Source organism: Acomys russatus, chromosome 31 (assembly GCF_903995435.1).
Source record: "Acomys russatus chromosome 31, mAcoRus1.1, whole genome shotgun sequence".
NCBI lineage: Eukaryota > Metazoa > Chordata > Mammalia > Rodentia > Muridae > Acomys > Acomys russatus.
Genome location: NC_067167.1, coordinates 16450766 through 16465037, shown reverse-complemented (window position 1 = coordinate 16465037; position 14272 = coordinate 16450766). Strand labels below are relative to the sequence as shown.

The 14272-nt window shown below is 47.4% G+C and overlaps 1 protein-coding gene across 1 annotated transcript in view; it reads right to left on the bottom strand.

Moving 5' to 3' along the window:
• The window catches only part of Hal (histidine ammonia-lyase), a 28496-nt gene extending 14921 nt beyond the window's left edge, over nt 1-13575 (bottom strand). Inside the window, 15 exon segments of the mRNA XM_051172971.1 lie at nt 22-87; nt 1822-1902; nt 3490-3548; nt 3656-3751; nt 4929-5076; nt 6232-6279; nt 8372-8511; nt 10128-10253; nt 10811-10848; nt 11265-11331; nt 11447-11519; nt 11629-11703; nt 12341-12368; nt 12473-12533; nt 13028-13575. Of these exon segments, the coding sequence (XP_051028928.1) occupies nt 22-87; nt 1822-1902; nt 3490-3548; nt 3656-3751; nt 4929-5076; nt 6232-6279; nt 8372-8511; nt 10128-10253; nt 10811-10848; nt 11265-11331; nt 11447-11519; nt 11629-11703; nt 12341-12368; nt 12473-12533; nt 13028-13274 (1353 nt within the window). The 5' untranslated portion in view covers nt 13275-13575.
• Nucleotides 13576-14272: the final 697 nt, after the last annotated feature.

Genomic DNA, 14272 nt, shown 5'->3' with positions numbered 1-14272 from the left:
GGGCATGTTTAGAATGCTTACCTTGGCTGGGTATTCACCATGGAAATTTCCTCCTGAGATTGTCTCTCCTCGGCTGGCAAAGACCATCTTTCAAAACAGGTTAAGGCTTAAAGGCTACACTGTTGGCCTCTTCAAAGGCAGCTCCTGTCCCCGTCTGCTTATTTGCAGTATTGAGGTGACTGTCATTGTACTGATATAATAGATAGGGGAAAGAGCAAGTCTTGCCATAGGTAGTTGTTGACATAAAAAAGGTTCTCAACCTATGGGTTGCGATGCCCAAAAGACCATCAGAAAACACAGACATTTATATTACGATTCACAACAATAGCAAAGTTACAGTTACGAAGTAGCAACGAGATAATCTTATGGCTGGGGGTCACCATAACATGAACTGTAATAAAAGGTCGCAGCATTAGAAATGTAGAGAACCATTCACATAAAGGAACACACACGCACGCACACAAACATGCACATTGAAGGGAAATTGTGTGCATGTAATTGAGGCCAGAAAGCATGGTGCAGGAGATTGTTTTCTTTTGAGACCAGCGATGCCAACTCCCGTAGCTTTTCTGATCTGCCAGTCTAGCACTTATAGTCAAGAGCTAAATCTGTGAACCTGGACCACTTGTTTGAAGTCTATTTCCTCCATGGAGCTGTGAACCCCTGCTCATAGAAGAAGCTGTTGAATAGAAGACTCGGTTGTAGGGCACCATGTCTGAATCAATGCTGGGGATGTTTCCCCACTCTGTCCTCTGAGATCCTGCACCAGTGTTCAACAACAGTTGGTAGTCAGCAGGCCCGATAGAGCCACTTCAGCAGGAGGGAACTTTGGACTCACAGGGTGTGAAAATGCCCTCCGAAACGGTTCCAATCTATAACACTTTGCTTAAGCCAGCAGGCACAAAGACAAAGACAGCAACAGCCCCTCCTTCCTGGTTCTAGAAGCCAACAGGTTCCCTCTGGGGGCTTTATAAAGCATACATTACAGAAAGAGCACACAGAAAGAGCACCGTCAAACCCCAGGTAAGAAGGCTGATGCAGCTGTTATGTAACTAAACATCTGCTCTCCCAGCTGCACCGTCAGCAGTTTGCCCAGTGTTCGGAATGAAGGCAGCTGAGGAATGGAGGAAAGGGTTCCTAAGAGGCTTGCCTGTTTCCAAAGGCAGCAATGCCTGTGTGAAGACCGGTCCCTGACTTAACCATCTCAGCGTCAAAGAAAAAAGAACCAGATGCTCTGGGGGAAAGTGATCCTGTTAAGAACCACACACACACACACACAAGGGATGTAGTCATCCCTACAAGGAATGTAAGCACCCCCACTGCATGTGCAAATATGTAAACTGAGGCCTGAGTCATGCCCACATCAGGAAAAAACCTGAGAGTGGAGAAGCCTTAGCTCATCAGAAACATTTTGATGTGTTAGCACAGAGTTTTCTGCTTATCGCCTCCCGCATCAGTAGAACCAGGCTGCAGAAGTGAAGGCCAGTCTATGACGCTCTCATCACCCCCAGCGACCTCCGCAGCAGGTTTTCAGCCAGTGTCTTTGTGAAGCATATCCACAGATGCGGCAAGGGCTGCTTTAATCTTTTAGGGGCCGATTTCAAAAGGTCGGGATGTCAGACTCAGAACCTAAGTGGCAGGTCTGCTTCTGCCACTTACCTACCAACTCTGACCTAGCAGAAGCCACCAAAGTGTTGAGCTTCAGGGACTAACTCATCTACCTGCGAAGCAAAACAACACAAGACAGATGCTTTAAGAAGGATTGTGTGGGCGGATCATAGCACGGCCAGCTAGAGAAAACTGCAAGCATTCAAAAGATACGGGATTGTCTGTGGCACTGTTCAGTTCTGTAGTAATGATGTCCTTCACAAATGCTATGGTATCGTTCACCACACCGTGGACCTAAAGTACAAGCAAAATAAGACATAGGGTTAATATCCAATAAAAATGCTAGTACTCTTCTAAGATACCACCTTAGGCTTTTCCGTGTAACTTTTTTGTCTTTGTTTTTTATTTTTGTTTTTCATTTTTTCAAGACAGGGTTTCCCTGTGTAACCTTGGCTGTCCTGGACTTGCTTTGTAGACCAGGCTGGCCTGTAACTCACAAAGATCCATCTGCCTCTGCCTCCCTGAGTGCTGAGATTACAGGCATGTGCCACTATACCCAGCTCCTTCTGTTTTGCAGTTATGAGCATAAAGTGTATAATTAGCTCACTTAGGATGTGAAGACCACCAAGAAGATGGTAAGTTCTTGGTGAAACAAATTAGAATAAATATATTAAAATAAATACAAAAATATATTAGATTTATATGCAAAGCAGTGTAGTGTAGGAAAAAGTGACGGCGCTAGCAACAAAGAATTTCACTTCCATGCCAGTGGATGATGGATGCAGGCAAGTTAGGTTGAAATCTTGTTGAAACAGGAACGGATTTGGAAAGCAGCCGATGGAAGCCACCTTACTGTTCATAAGAAGTAAAGGTAGTGTAGGCATCTCTTGGACATGAGTCACAGAGATCACGTAGATGGTAGCCATCAAGGGGATGGTGGTCACGACATACAAAGGACCACACTGAAGATGCTCCTAAGCATCCACCCAGCACCTTGTCCTGGGAAAGCCACAGTGCACTTTTGGGCTTCTCCCAGAAGTCCAGGAGATAAAGATCTCATGGTGTGATCTTGGCCAAGGAGGGTACTGAACCCTGTTCATCAGGTCCTGACTGCAAAATGGGAAAAAGAGCCAACTTCACAGTTGGGAAAATTCAGTGAACTAATATTTTGAAGACACTGATAATGGAGCCCGTCATTTGGAGCCAGTGATCATTTTTTTTAGGGTAGCAGGGGCTCTTAAATCAGGACCTATTCTTATGGTTCAGTTAATTTGGCAATTCTTTCCCATGGATGCTTTTGAACTATTGTTTAATAAGCCAGTTAAGTAGGACTTGGTGAGTCAGATAATGAAGGTATTTACTCTAGGGAAAACGCCCTTTTATTCTCTCCACCAGAACTTGACTGACAAATCATTTCTTGAGATGACTGTAATCTTTCATCAGTCTGATCATATTAAAAAAGTTGCACCCGCTTCTTACTTAAAGTCATCTCAGAGATCCATTTATGATTATGCTTGATAGTAAATTGAAGATAAGGTATGCCTCACAAACACTTGAATTCTGAGAGACATAATGAGGCTTTCCCATAAACATCCCAGACTAGCTGATTATAATTTTTTTCTCCTGGAAGAGCCAGGAAGAATCCCCAATGCAACTTAATTGTTGCAGTCCATCAACATAGGAGGCCAAGATATGGGAGGCTTAGCTTACCCAGTGAGAAGTTGACAATAACTGGAGAAATGCAAGTATAAAATGCACTGTTTTTAACAGTAGCAGTAAAGAGATTTGAATTGCATTTGGCGTGTGTGATTTTCTTTCTTTTTTTTTCTCCCCTCTGACTTTGGGCAAAGAGCCCTTGTTGGTCTCATTTCTTGACTTTACCTGGGGACAGCAGCGTAAGGTGTATGCATCCTGAACACGATCACAGAACCTGTGGCTCTCTGTGCAGGGAGGGGTGGGGGGGCCAGAAAACAGGGAACACGTTACTGATCTCCCCCAGAGCACACAGATAGCATCAACGAGCCCACTCAGACCAACTTGTCCAGACCTGCGATTTCTGATGGGTGGTGATCTGAGTCCAAGAGTGACCGGAACCGAAAAGCAACTTCAATCTGTCCTCGGTGAGGGCGGACAGCGTGAATGTCTAGAATTGATAAGGAAGTAAAGGAGTCCGAGCGATTCTGGTAGCGGAATGATGACATCAGAGAGTGGAGGGCCATCCAAGGTGCTGAGCCCGCTGAAGTCCCTGGGGCTTCTCACCCATCCTGCAGAACTTCAACCCAAAGGTGAATTTCCCCTTATCTACTTGATTTTCTCTGTTGTACATGTTGGAGTGCAAACTCTTTGCGGAAAACACTAGAAATTTAACTCAAGACTCAAGGCCCACACTTCAAAGACCTGGACTAATGACAACAGGGAACATACACAGTGGCTTAATTTAACCAATTCAGTTCTGGGTATTTTCTGATCTACATATTATTAACATGGAGTCTTTGGCATATTCTTTTTGCCTTCCCAGTTTTCTTACCAGAGTAATCCTAAGGTGTGAGCATGTGCGTGCCCATCTGTCTGCGCATGTGCGAGCGCCCAAATAGGTGACTGAGTGTTTATGAATGCGTGTATGGAACTCAAAGGACATGTGCGGGTGTTATTCCTCAGGCATTGTCCACTTCCCCCCCTCCCCTTAAATTTTATTTTGAGACAGAGTCTCTCGTTGCCCTGAAGCTCATCAAGTAAGCTAGGCTGGCCAGGGGATCTTGTCTCTATCTCCTGAGCTCTGGGAGTACAAACATGCACTGTCAAGTCTGGTTGGTTGGTTGGTTTTCGGGATAGGGTTTCTCCACTCAGCTCTGGCTGTCCTGGAACTTACTCAGTAGACCAGGCTGGTCTGGACCTCAGAGATCCACCTGCCTCTGCTTCCCAAGTACTGGGATTAAAGGCGTGTGCCACCACTGCCTGGCTGCCAAGTCTGATTATTAAAAAGTCAGTCCTGAGGATTTAATTTAGATCCTTATATTTGCCCAACAAGATCCTCACCTACTGAGCTCTCCTCGGCCCCTTTCATTGGACTGTCAAGTCTTACCAACTGACTCCCCCAAACAACTCTTCGTTTAGCATGCCCAGATTACTGGAGGACCTGGAGATGGTCCCTTAACCCTCCAGGTCAATGTCTGTCTTCAGAACTCAGGTAAAGTGGAGGCAGTCCTGGCTTATACTGGGTCTTCTTGCTCTTCTGTGCCATCCACCCCCTCCACTTCCATGTCTAAAAATGTCAACCACCTCAGCCTGGTTGAATGGGTAACCAAAGAGAACGTGCTGACCGGTATCAAAGGCTTTGGTGGTGCCCTTCAGCACCTCAAGGGTCAAGGCAGCCACAATGTCAGCCTGCCGGGCAATGGCAATGGCTCGCTCCACAGCTTCACAGCCCAGGGAAGTGATCATCTGCGTCCCGTTGATGAGTGCCAGGCCCTGTGGGGGAAGGGAGTAACGTTTCCTACTGCAATGAGCAGACAAGCAGATTTGGCATCTTCTGCTTTTGACAGAAACTAGCCAGTCAGCTGAGCTGTGTGTCTGTGGTTTTGAAAGTGTGGGGGCAGCCGTGCGTATTCATGAGCTTGAGTGGCACCACATCTGGGGTCATTAGCACAGAGCTGGCCAAAGGGTACTAGCTGGCTAGTCCCCTGTCAAGGCAGCCATGTGGCCCTGCAGTGCAGAGTGTGTGCAGCAGCATCAGCCCTGCTGTGTTGTGTTGTTGATTAACTTCACACCATCATAGATGAAATATCCTAAAACTATCCTGGTCTAAACTTGTGGCTGAGAGCATCTTAAGGAATCTTGACTGAATGTATCAGCATCAGCAGCACCATCATTATTATTAATTCACATTACATCCTAATTGTAATCCCCTCACTATTATCTTCCGGTTCCCACCCTCCCTCCCTTTTCCATTCTGTTCCCGTCCCCTGTACCTCTGACAGGTGGGGTCCTCCCCTAAGGGGCAGTAATCAAATCGAGGGCACCAGAGTTCCTGTCAGAGACAGTCCCCTGTCCCCCCACCCCATGTGGAGAGTGAGCTTTCCATTGGCTACATCTGAACAGGGGGTCTAGGTCCTTTGCTTGCAATGTCCTTGGTTGGTGCATCGGTTTGTGCGGGCCCCACTGGGTCCAGATCTGCCAAGCTTGACCGCCTCCTTGTAGAGCTCCTGACAACTTCCCCATCCCCACTCCCACCTTTTCACCCTCTAACTCTTCCATATAATTCGTAGCTCTTCACCCAGAGTCTGGCTGCATGTCCATTGGGTGGAATCTCTTAGAGGACATCTATGTTGAGCTAATATCCACTTATAAGTGAGTATATACCATGCGTGTCTTTCTGGGTCTGGACCAAGCATATCTTATCAAGCTCCTTAGAAAATTATATTTGAAGTTTATGCTCTTAGAGAACCCACAGGAACTTGTGGCATGACTAATCTTAAATGCTCACCGAGGAGCCCTTTCTTCGGTGAGCAATTGTCAATTAACACATAAGCTGTGTTTATCTTAAAGAATCAATGAGGCTGGCATTATGGATGAAAACCGAATATGTAAAGATTTATTAGCACAAACAAGTTTTTCTTGACTTACCTCTTTTGGTTTCAGAACAACAGGTTTCAACCCGTGAGCTTCTAGGACCTATTGAATAATTAAAAGCATGGATGTGATTATTACTGGACATACCAGTTTGTTTTTTACTTCATGTGGAGCCCAATGAAATCCTTGCAGTTCCAAAATTTGTCCCATAAAAGATTAAGCCTGTATAAACTTGTTCTAACCAGGTTCTCAGGGCCAGCATCTACCCCTATTTGGTCTGAAAGCAGACTTAGCTTTTAAATATCTTTTGGACTCTTGAACCAAGGACTCAGTGACTTACAGAAACATGTTTGCTTTCAAGTTGCTCTGTGTTGAGCCTCAAGCTTTGGGATTCACTCACATATCCCTACTCTTGGGTAAGGCTGGGCTCAGGGCTGGCTGCCCATATGCTACCATACCCAAAGCAAGACCCCCAAATCATCCTCTACCCCTGTCTCTGCATCTGCTGTCACTGACAGAACCTCGGAGCAGGCCTTGGGAGGCAAATGTGTGCACCTCAATGAGGAGGAGATTATGCCCCCTCTCCTCAACTAAGTAGATCCAGAATGCGAAGAAGAAAAGGGCAACGTGCTCTTTCCCTTACATAACAGAAAAGGTTTTGCTAAGTCGAGCTTCGCTTGGTCAGGGAAAGGAAGGGTGGAGCTGAAGTAGGAGAAAGGCAGACAGGAGCCACTTCACTCTGTTCGTTTCTCCAGGTCTGAATACTTCTCATGCAGGGCATTGGTCTAGGCTGGGGTTAGGAAAAGAAGAGCTGGACAGGCTCAGGGGAACCAGGCCATTCACAGGCTGAATGCTTGAGAGCAGATACAGGAAACAAATGAGAAATAACCACATATGTGTGGGTGACCTAGAAAGAATCAAGGTGCAGAGAGGGTAGATTCCTAGAGGAGTTTTCAGAAAAAATAAATAAATAAAGGAATGGAAGCATTGCCATCTGCTTAGTGGGAGCACATAGCTGCCGGCCGTCTCCAGGGCCTCTGCCTAGTGGGAACACATAGCTGTAGGCCAACTCCAGGGCCTCAGGAAGAGGGGCTGTGAGGATAATGTGGAAAACTACACATTTCTTTTTTTCTTTTCCCAAGTCAGGATTTCTGTGTGTCGCCCTGCCTGTCCTAGAACTTGTTTTATAGGTCAGGCTGGCTTCTACCTCAGAGATCCACCTGCCTCTGCCTCCACAAGTGTTGGGATTAAGGGTGCACCACCACCACCCAGTCGGGGATCAACCCTCCTGAAGCCATATTATGTCTGAACTTTATCCTAAAGATGAGGGGATTGCTAGAAGTTTATCTAGGATGTGTTTGGATTTGCTGTTGACCAAGGTCAGGCTGGCTGCTGCGTAAAGGTCATTGAGGGACAGAGGGACAGAACTAAGATGGGCTTCATGGAAGGAAGATGACCTGGAACCCAGGCCCCTCAAAGGACAATCAAGTCTCTTCTTCCTCCTCCTTGGTCCTCTATCCTTTCACTTACTTTTGGGGTACATCTCACCAACTGTTCATAGAGGACACTTTACATAATGCTGTGAGATGCTCAGTCAGGACGTGTACATACAAGAAAACACTAAAATCCTTGTATAAAATGTGCCTTTCTGAACAGCTCATCAAGGAAAACACTGTACTTTCTAAAAGCCACATAGCAAATGCTATCTTTCACCACTGTGTACCTGTAAGACAAGCTCCCAAATGCACTTGTGACCCATTATGACCTCCCCAGTGTGCACCAGCAGTCTTGGGAGTGCAGAATAAAACTCCTCTGGCACACACCCTTAATCCCAGCACTTAGGAAGCAGAGGTAGGCAGAACTGTGATTTTGAGGCCAGCCTGATCTACAAAGTGAGACCAGGACAGCCAAGGCTACATAGAGAGTCTTGAAAAACCAAACGAAACCAAACCAACCAAACAAACAAACAAAAAGCTAGCAACTATACTTTACTCCCTAGATCCACATATCTTGGATGCCGGTGGGTGGATACGGAAGCCAGTAAATATTGTTTCCTAGTTTGACTCCTAGGCTTGAGTTGACATATCTGTAACTGGATTGCTATAAAGATGAAGTGACATAACAACACATGCATGGGTCTCCTGGCTCCTGCACAGGAGGATCGCTATGGATGAAGCTGTTACTCAAAGCTTACGTATTTAGCATCAGCCCAGCCACTCTTTGGGGACCACATCTTTCCTTCTCCAATGAGTCCCAGAGCAAGATGAGAGAGTGGAGCAAGGTCTCCACTGGCACCCACGGTTCCTTTCTCTGGAACGTAGGATAGGCAGGAGGCTGCAAGACAAATAGTCACCAGTCACCTCAAGAGTGCATATGCCATTTTGATAATCTTTGCATTGCCAGTGAAGTCAGCCCTCACTTCCAGCAGAGTGTAAAGTCACTTTGTAGAATAAATATACAAAAGTGATAATTTCTCAGAGAATCAGCTGAGCCAGATGGTGGTGGCACATTCCTTTCATCCCAGCACTTGGGAGGCAGAGACAGGTGGATCTCTGAGTTCAAGGCCAGCCTGGTCTACAGGGCAAGTTCCCAGACAGCCAAGGCTATACCGAGAAACCCTGTCTAGGGGAAAAAAAAAATAATCAGCTGAGATGTTATGAAAGAGGGGAGTGAGGATGGAGGAAAGAAAAAAGGGAAGGCAGGAAGGGAGGTAATGATAAAGAAAAGAAAGAAGGAGAGAAAATGTTTGTGGGGGTGTATGTGCAGGGACAGTCGCCCAGAGGCAAGGGCATAGTGTCAGGCCGCCATGACCCCACTCCTAGGATTCTAGCAATATCAGAACACGGCTGTAAACTAGCTGTTGGTCATCACATCCAGGTTTATAAGACCAAAAAGTTAGAAATCATCAAAAGAGAGAATTAAGGGACATTCAGGTGACCACATTATATGGAGTCATTAAAAGCTGTTGGAGAATATGCTTAGAAACATGTAAGTATTTACTTTAAACACCATGGACTGTTCTAGAAGAATGAGGCACACCGAAGCATTATTAATGAAGTTCTTTTAGGACAATAAATTCACAGGCAAAACACACATACTCTCTGTCTCTCTATCTCTGTCTGCGCTCTCTCTCTCTCTCTCTCTCTCTCTCTCTCTCTCTCTCTCTCTCTCGTTACCATCCCATACATTGTCACCATTTATGCATAAGCATGTGAAATTTCTTATAGAAATTTCCCCCAAAGTTACCCAGAACAGGAGGCTTCTGTTTCCTAAAATAAAAGCCCCAATGGTGGTGTTTGTGGTTCTCTAGCTGGTGCTAAATAGCATCAGTTATACACACCAGTGCCAACCATGGGCTAGCTTCCCAAACTATAGCTGACCTGGGAAACTCTCAGAGCATTGGGGACCCAGAGGTGCCTAAACTCATCTCTCCGAGCACGGGTGAGCTCCCTTTTAAGGGTTGAGTTTAGTTGCATCACATCTTCCCCTACAATGGCTTCATGACAAGGTCAATTATTAAGCTTTCCACATTTCTGACCCTTTTTGCAAAGTTAGATTCCCATGTGCAAATTAAGAGTTCAGATGCCCTGTTGCCATCTGGAACCACTGCCCTAGGGATGGACATCATCCAGGAATTATGTTCATGGATGACTTGGTGCAGTTTCTCTGACCGCGCATTGGCACTGCTGAATAGACAGCTCCGTGTAGACCTGAACTTACAGGCGCACTGGTGCTGGTGAAAGCTCCAGCATGGGCTGACCCTAACAGGAATAACTAGAGCTGCCATTCTTGCCTCCCAACTGCCAACTGGATCTCCTCCTTCCCAAACCTCTTCTTGCACTCATCTTGATTATTTTCCTTTTAAAATCCCAGCATCCAGTCATCCAAGTCTCCGTCATGGGGTGTAGCCAACTTCTCTGAAACGCCAGACCAAAGATTCATTGTCTTACCATTAAATATTTCAATAACTCGTTGCAGGGTCTCCAAGGAAATCCCGCTGTATCCTTTGGCTAAAACATTGATCCTCAAAGCCAAGAGCATCCGACACCTCTCAGGACTGAGCGGCTTTCCAACACCTACAAAGCACAATTGCCATTTTCTTTTTCTGCTCCCAGAAGCCCCCACCCACCCCACCCCCCACCCACACACACACCGCTCAGGTCTTTCCCTACTTCTGCCAGTCTCCTGGCTTTCTGAAGCTGTGTGGATAGTACTCCCTGTTACCGGTCTTGTTTCTCAAAGCCTTGTCCAGCCCAAGCTCAAGGCCCAGTTTCTCCTCAGGCCCTTCAGTGAACCTCACCTTCAGAGCACTGCAGGGAGCACCTTGGCACAAGCTCCTTCAGGGTTCATCCTACATAGCTCATGCCCCAATGCTAACCTTCATTTTCTTCCCTAAACGTACCACCCTCTTCATAAGATGGGACACGTGCTCATATCTCAACCCTAAGCAGCAACAGCAGATCAGTCTGGTCTGATACTATCTGCTCACACTCCAGGGTCCCCAGCACCCAGAACTGGAATGCATTTAGAACACACCAGCGGATGTGGCTTTGCAGCTCAGGACTCACACTATCCTAGTCAGTCATATGATCTAACATGCTTTAGGAGACAAGAGACACTAGGAACAATTTACCTGAAGAATGGGAGCGAACTAAGTTGACCTGAAGCTCCCTGGAAGAGAAAGATGAGAACCCTCTTAGACACCACGGCTGAACGTGCTCCCTCAGCTGGGAATATAGAGGCAACAACAGTTAAGACCCAAGGCTCCCTCTAAAGCAGTGGTTCTCAACGCGGGGGTCATGACCCCTTTGGAGGGGGGTGCCATATGTCAGATATTCTGTATATCAGATATTTATACTATGATTCATAACTGGCAAAATTACAGCTAGGAAGTAGCACCAAAAATAATTTTTATGGTTGGAGGTCACCATAATAGGAGGAACTGTATTAAAGGGGCGCAGCATTCAGAAGGTTGACATTTGCTCAACAAATGTCAGTGTGGTATAAAAATGTGAATGATCTTCATGGAAGGAAAGATCTCAAAGTTGGGGCATGTGGGGTTGTGAGCGCATGCACCTGAGACTTACTGCAGCTTATCGATGGGGATGACAGTTCTGGCGAATTTCCCAAAACCTGTGGTGATGCCGTAAACAACTGAAACAAAACAAAACAAAACGAAAACAGATGCCCTCGTGATTAGATATGACCGAGATTTTATTTTTACGTTTGTCCATAAAAATACTGTTAGGAGATCCAGAGGAAAAGATACCTGTCTTTTCTTCTATGATGCGGTCTATGACTTCCCTGGATTGCTCCACTTTCTTCTTGGCAATCGGAGTGAGCTAGGAAAGCAGTGGCCAGGAGCGAGCATGTGAAAGCCCTCCACATCCAGTGGAAACAGAAGGGAGCTCTCCCTCCCTCCCTCCCTCCCTCCCTCCCCCTCCCACATACCTTTATCTTGTAATGTCCCTTTCCCAAGCTGACCAGGTCCTCTGTGCTCAGATTGTCCCCATCTATATCAATGTACTGCACAGAAGGAGAGAGTCTCAGTGAGTGGGAGGAGCTTGGACACAGCCTGACGCCAGCGATATTTATTTTTGTTCTGAGGCATTAATGTGCTAATTATCATATTTTTTGGACCATAAGACGCACTTTCCCCCCAAAAGTGTGGGGGGGGTTAGGGTGCACCTTATGGTCCAATTGCTGTTTTTACTGTTTTTCTTGTATTACTGCTCTAAAAACTGGGTGCCTCTTATGGTCAGGTGCATCTTACAGTCCAAAAAATACGGTAAGAACATGGCCGGCGCAGTGGCGCACACGTTTAATCCCAGCACTCAGGGAGGCAGAGGCAAGCAGATCGCTGTGAGTTCGAGGCCAGCCTGTTCTACAAAGCGAGTCCAGGACAGCCAAAGCTACACAGAGAAACTCTGTCTCGAACGCCCCTTCCCCCCCCTCCCCCCAAATGAACATGGCTGGCTTACAGGAACACTGGGCAGGAAAAGCAGAGGGCAGGCTCTCTGCAGTACCATTCTGATTTGGATGAAACCTGTCTTTAGTGTGGGGTTCACTCAGGTATAGTCTCCTCCTCCTTAAAGGGGAGGGGTGCACATCAGATGTCACACTGCTTCCTTTCCCCACACAAAGAAACTAGCTTGCAGCTTACCTTTTCAGGCTCCCTGTATTTGCTGTATCTGAAGCCAGGTAAAGGAAAGTACTAGCAGTATGGAAAAGCCCCAGGCCCAACTGGGTCAGGACCAGCCCCTCCCCCACCCAAAAAAGGATGCAGAAAGGATACAGGAAAACTCCTTCAGGCTGTGAGGGAATGAAGTCAGGAGACATTACATCGCCTTCAATGACTGAAACAAGAAGCGGAGAGAGGGGCCTTGCAGGTCACAGGGTGCCACATTAGGCCTGGTGTCAGACCCAAGAACGGCCCCTCCGTGTCCTGAGCTTGCATTTCATAGAAATAGCTACATTTTCCCATGGTCATGGTGTCTTTATACAGGAAAGCAAAAGGCAGAAAGGGTAGATGAGGGATGTAGGTGGATGACCAGTTCTAGCTGCTTCCGTTCCCACCCCGGAAGTCACAGAAGGGTTCCGTAATTGCAAGGGGACTCTGATCTTGTAGCCTTGGGTTCAAGTCCAGACTCAGTCACATATGACCTGCCTCTCTACCTCTGTTGCAGGCTGGGCAAAAGTTGGATGCTAAGGCTTGACTTGAGGCACACCCCCCACCCCCCGCCCCCAGGACAAGCCCTCAAGCCTATTTTTCTCATTTCCCCTGATCACAAGGGTGACTTCTTCCAGGCCGTGCCACAGCGTTTCCTCCCATTCCCCTGCGGCCACTCACCCACTTCGACGAACTCATTGTCCTCCAAGGCTACCTCCAGCAGGTCCTCGTTGTCCAGCAGGCCCAGGCCTTTGCACCGGCGCACAAGGAAATGCACCTCATCCACTGAGGTGAAGCCACCGTTGTCCGGTTTGTTCTTCATGTAGCGTCGCACGGCCTCGCGGCCCAGCCAGCCGACAGTGAGCTTCCCGTCCCGGCAGGGCACGGCCAGCCATTCCCCACGCACGTGCACCGTGTACCTAGGCATGGCTCCCTACTATAACCCTTCTGAGCAACAGGCCACTGCAACCAAGGGCTGGCTCTCTCCCTACCGCCCCTGATGGCGAGAGCCTTTATCCTTTACCCGGGAGGGGAGTGCCTGCTGGGGTGTGGTTGGCAGGGAGGCTGAGAATGGACTTTCAAAACACTCCCCCTTCCCTCGCTCGTTCACACTTTGAACAAATATTTATTGCGGTCTCCGGTGATCCTTTGGCCTTCGTGGAAGCTGAGCTAAAAGCAGGAGAGAGATTAGGTTAAATAAGCCCTCTTTGAATGCAGAAAAACCAGGGGTCTCTTACCCTGGAAAGTCCGAGGCCCTGCCAGCACCCCTCCTGACCAGGGTCCCCAGCGCTCTCTCTGTCTCTCTGTCTCTCTCTGTCTCTCTGTCTCTGTCTCTCTCTCTCCTTCCCCCTTTCTGAATCTGCTTTGAGAGCTGCTTATAAACACCATGATTCCCCTCTTTAGGGAGTTACTCAATTGATAAAATGCATCCCCTCGGTCAATTGTGACACCCAGGAGTGTGGCAATCCTCATTCATTTATTTATTCCACAAACACGTGTTGAGCAACGCCTCCCTGCCACTGCCTTGTGCGTCCGAAGCCAGTACTCCACAAAAAGAGAACAGAGAAGAGGCAGAGACAATTTTCACAACTAAAGGTTGTGTCTAGACGCATGAATCAGTGCGGCGTGGTGAGCGCACAGCTTCCGGCTCTGCGGTGAGTGAATGATCATCCCATTTCCTAATCCAGAGGCAAAGTGATTACTGCTGTGATTTCCAGCAGCTACCTGCAGTGAATCCTGGCTCCGTGGTTCGCAGTCATTCTGAGTTCCCTGGGTTTTGGCTTTCTCGCCTATCCCAATGGGCGCCTGGAAGGACCAAGTGAATTCGTGGATGACAGCCCTTAGGTCAGCGCCGGCTGGATGAGAACGCTACAGAAGCATTCGGGATCAGTCTCCCCGGGGCTCGGACTTTAACACCCCACATGG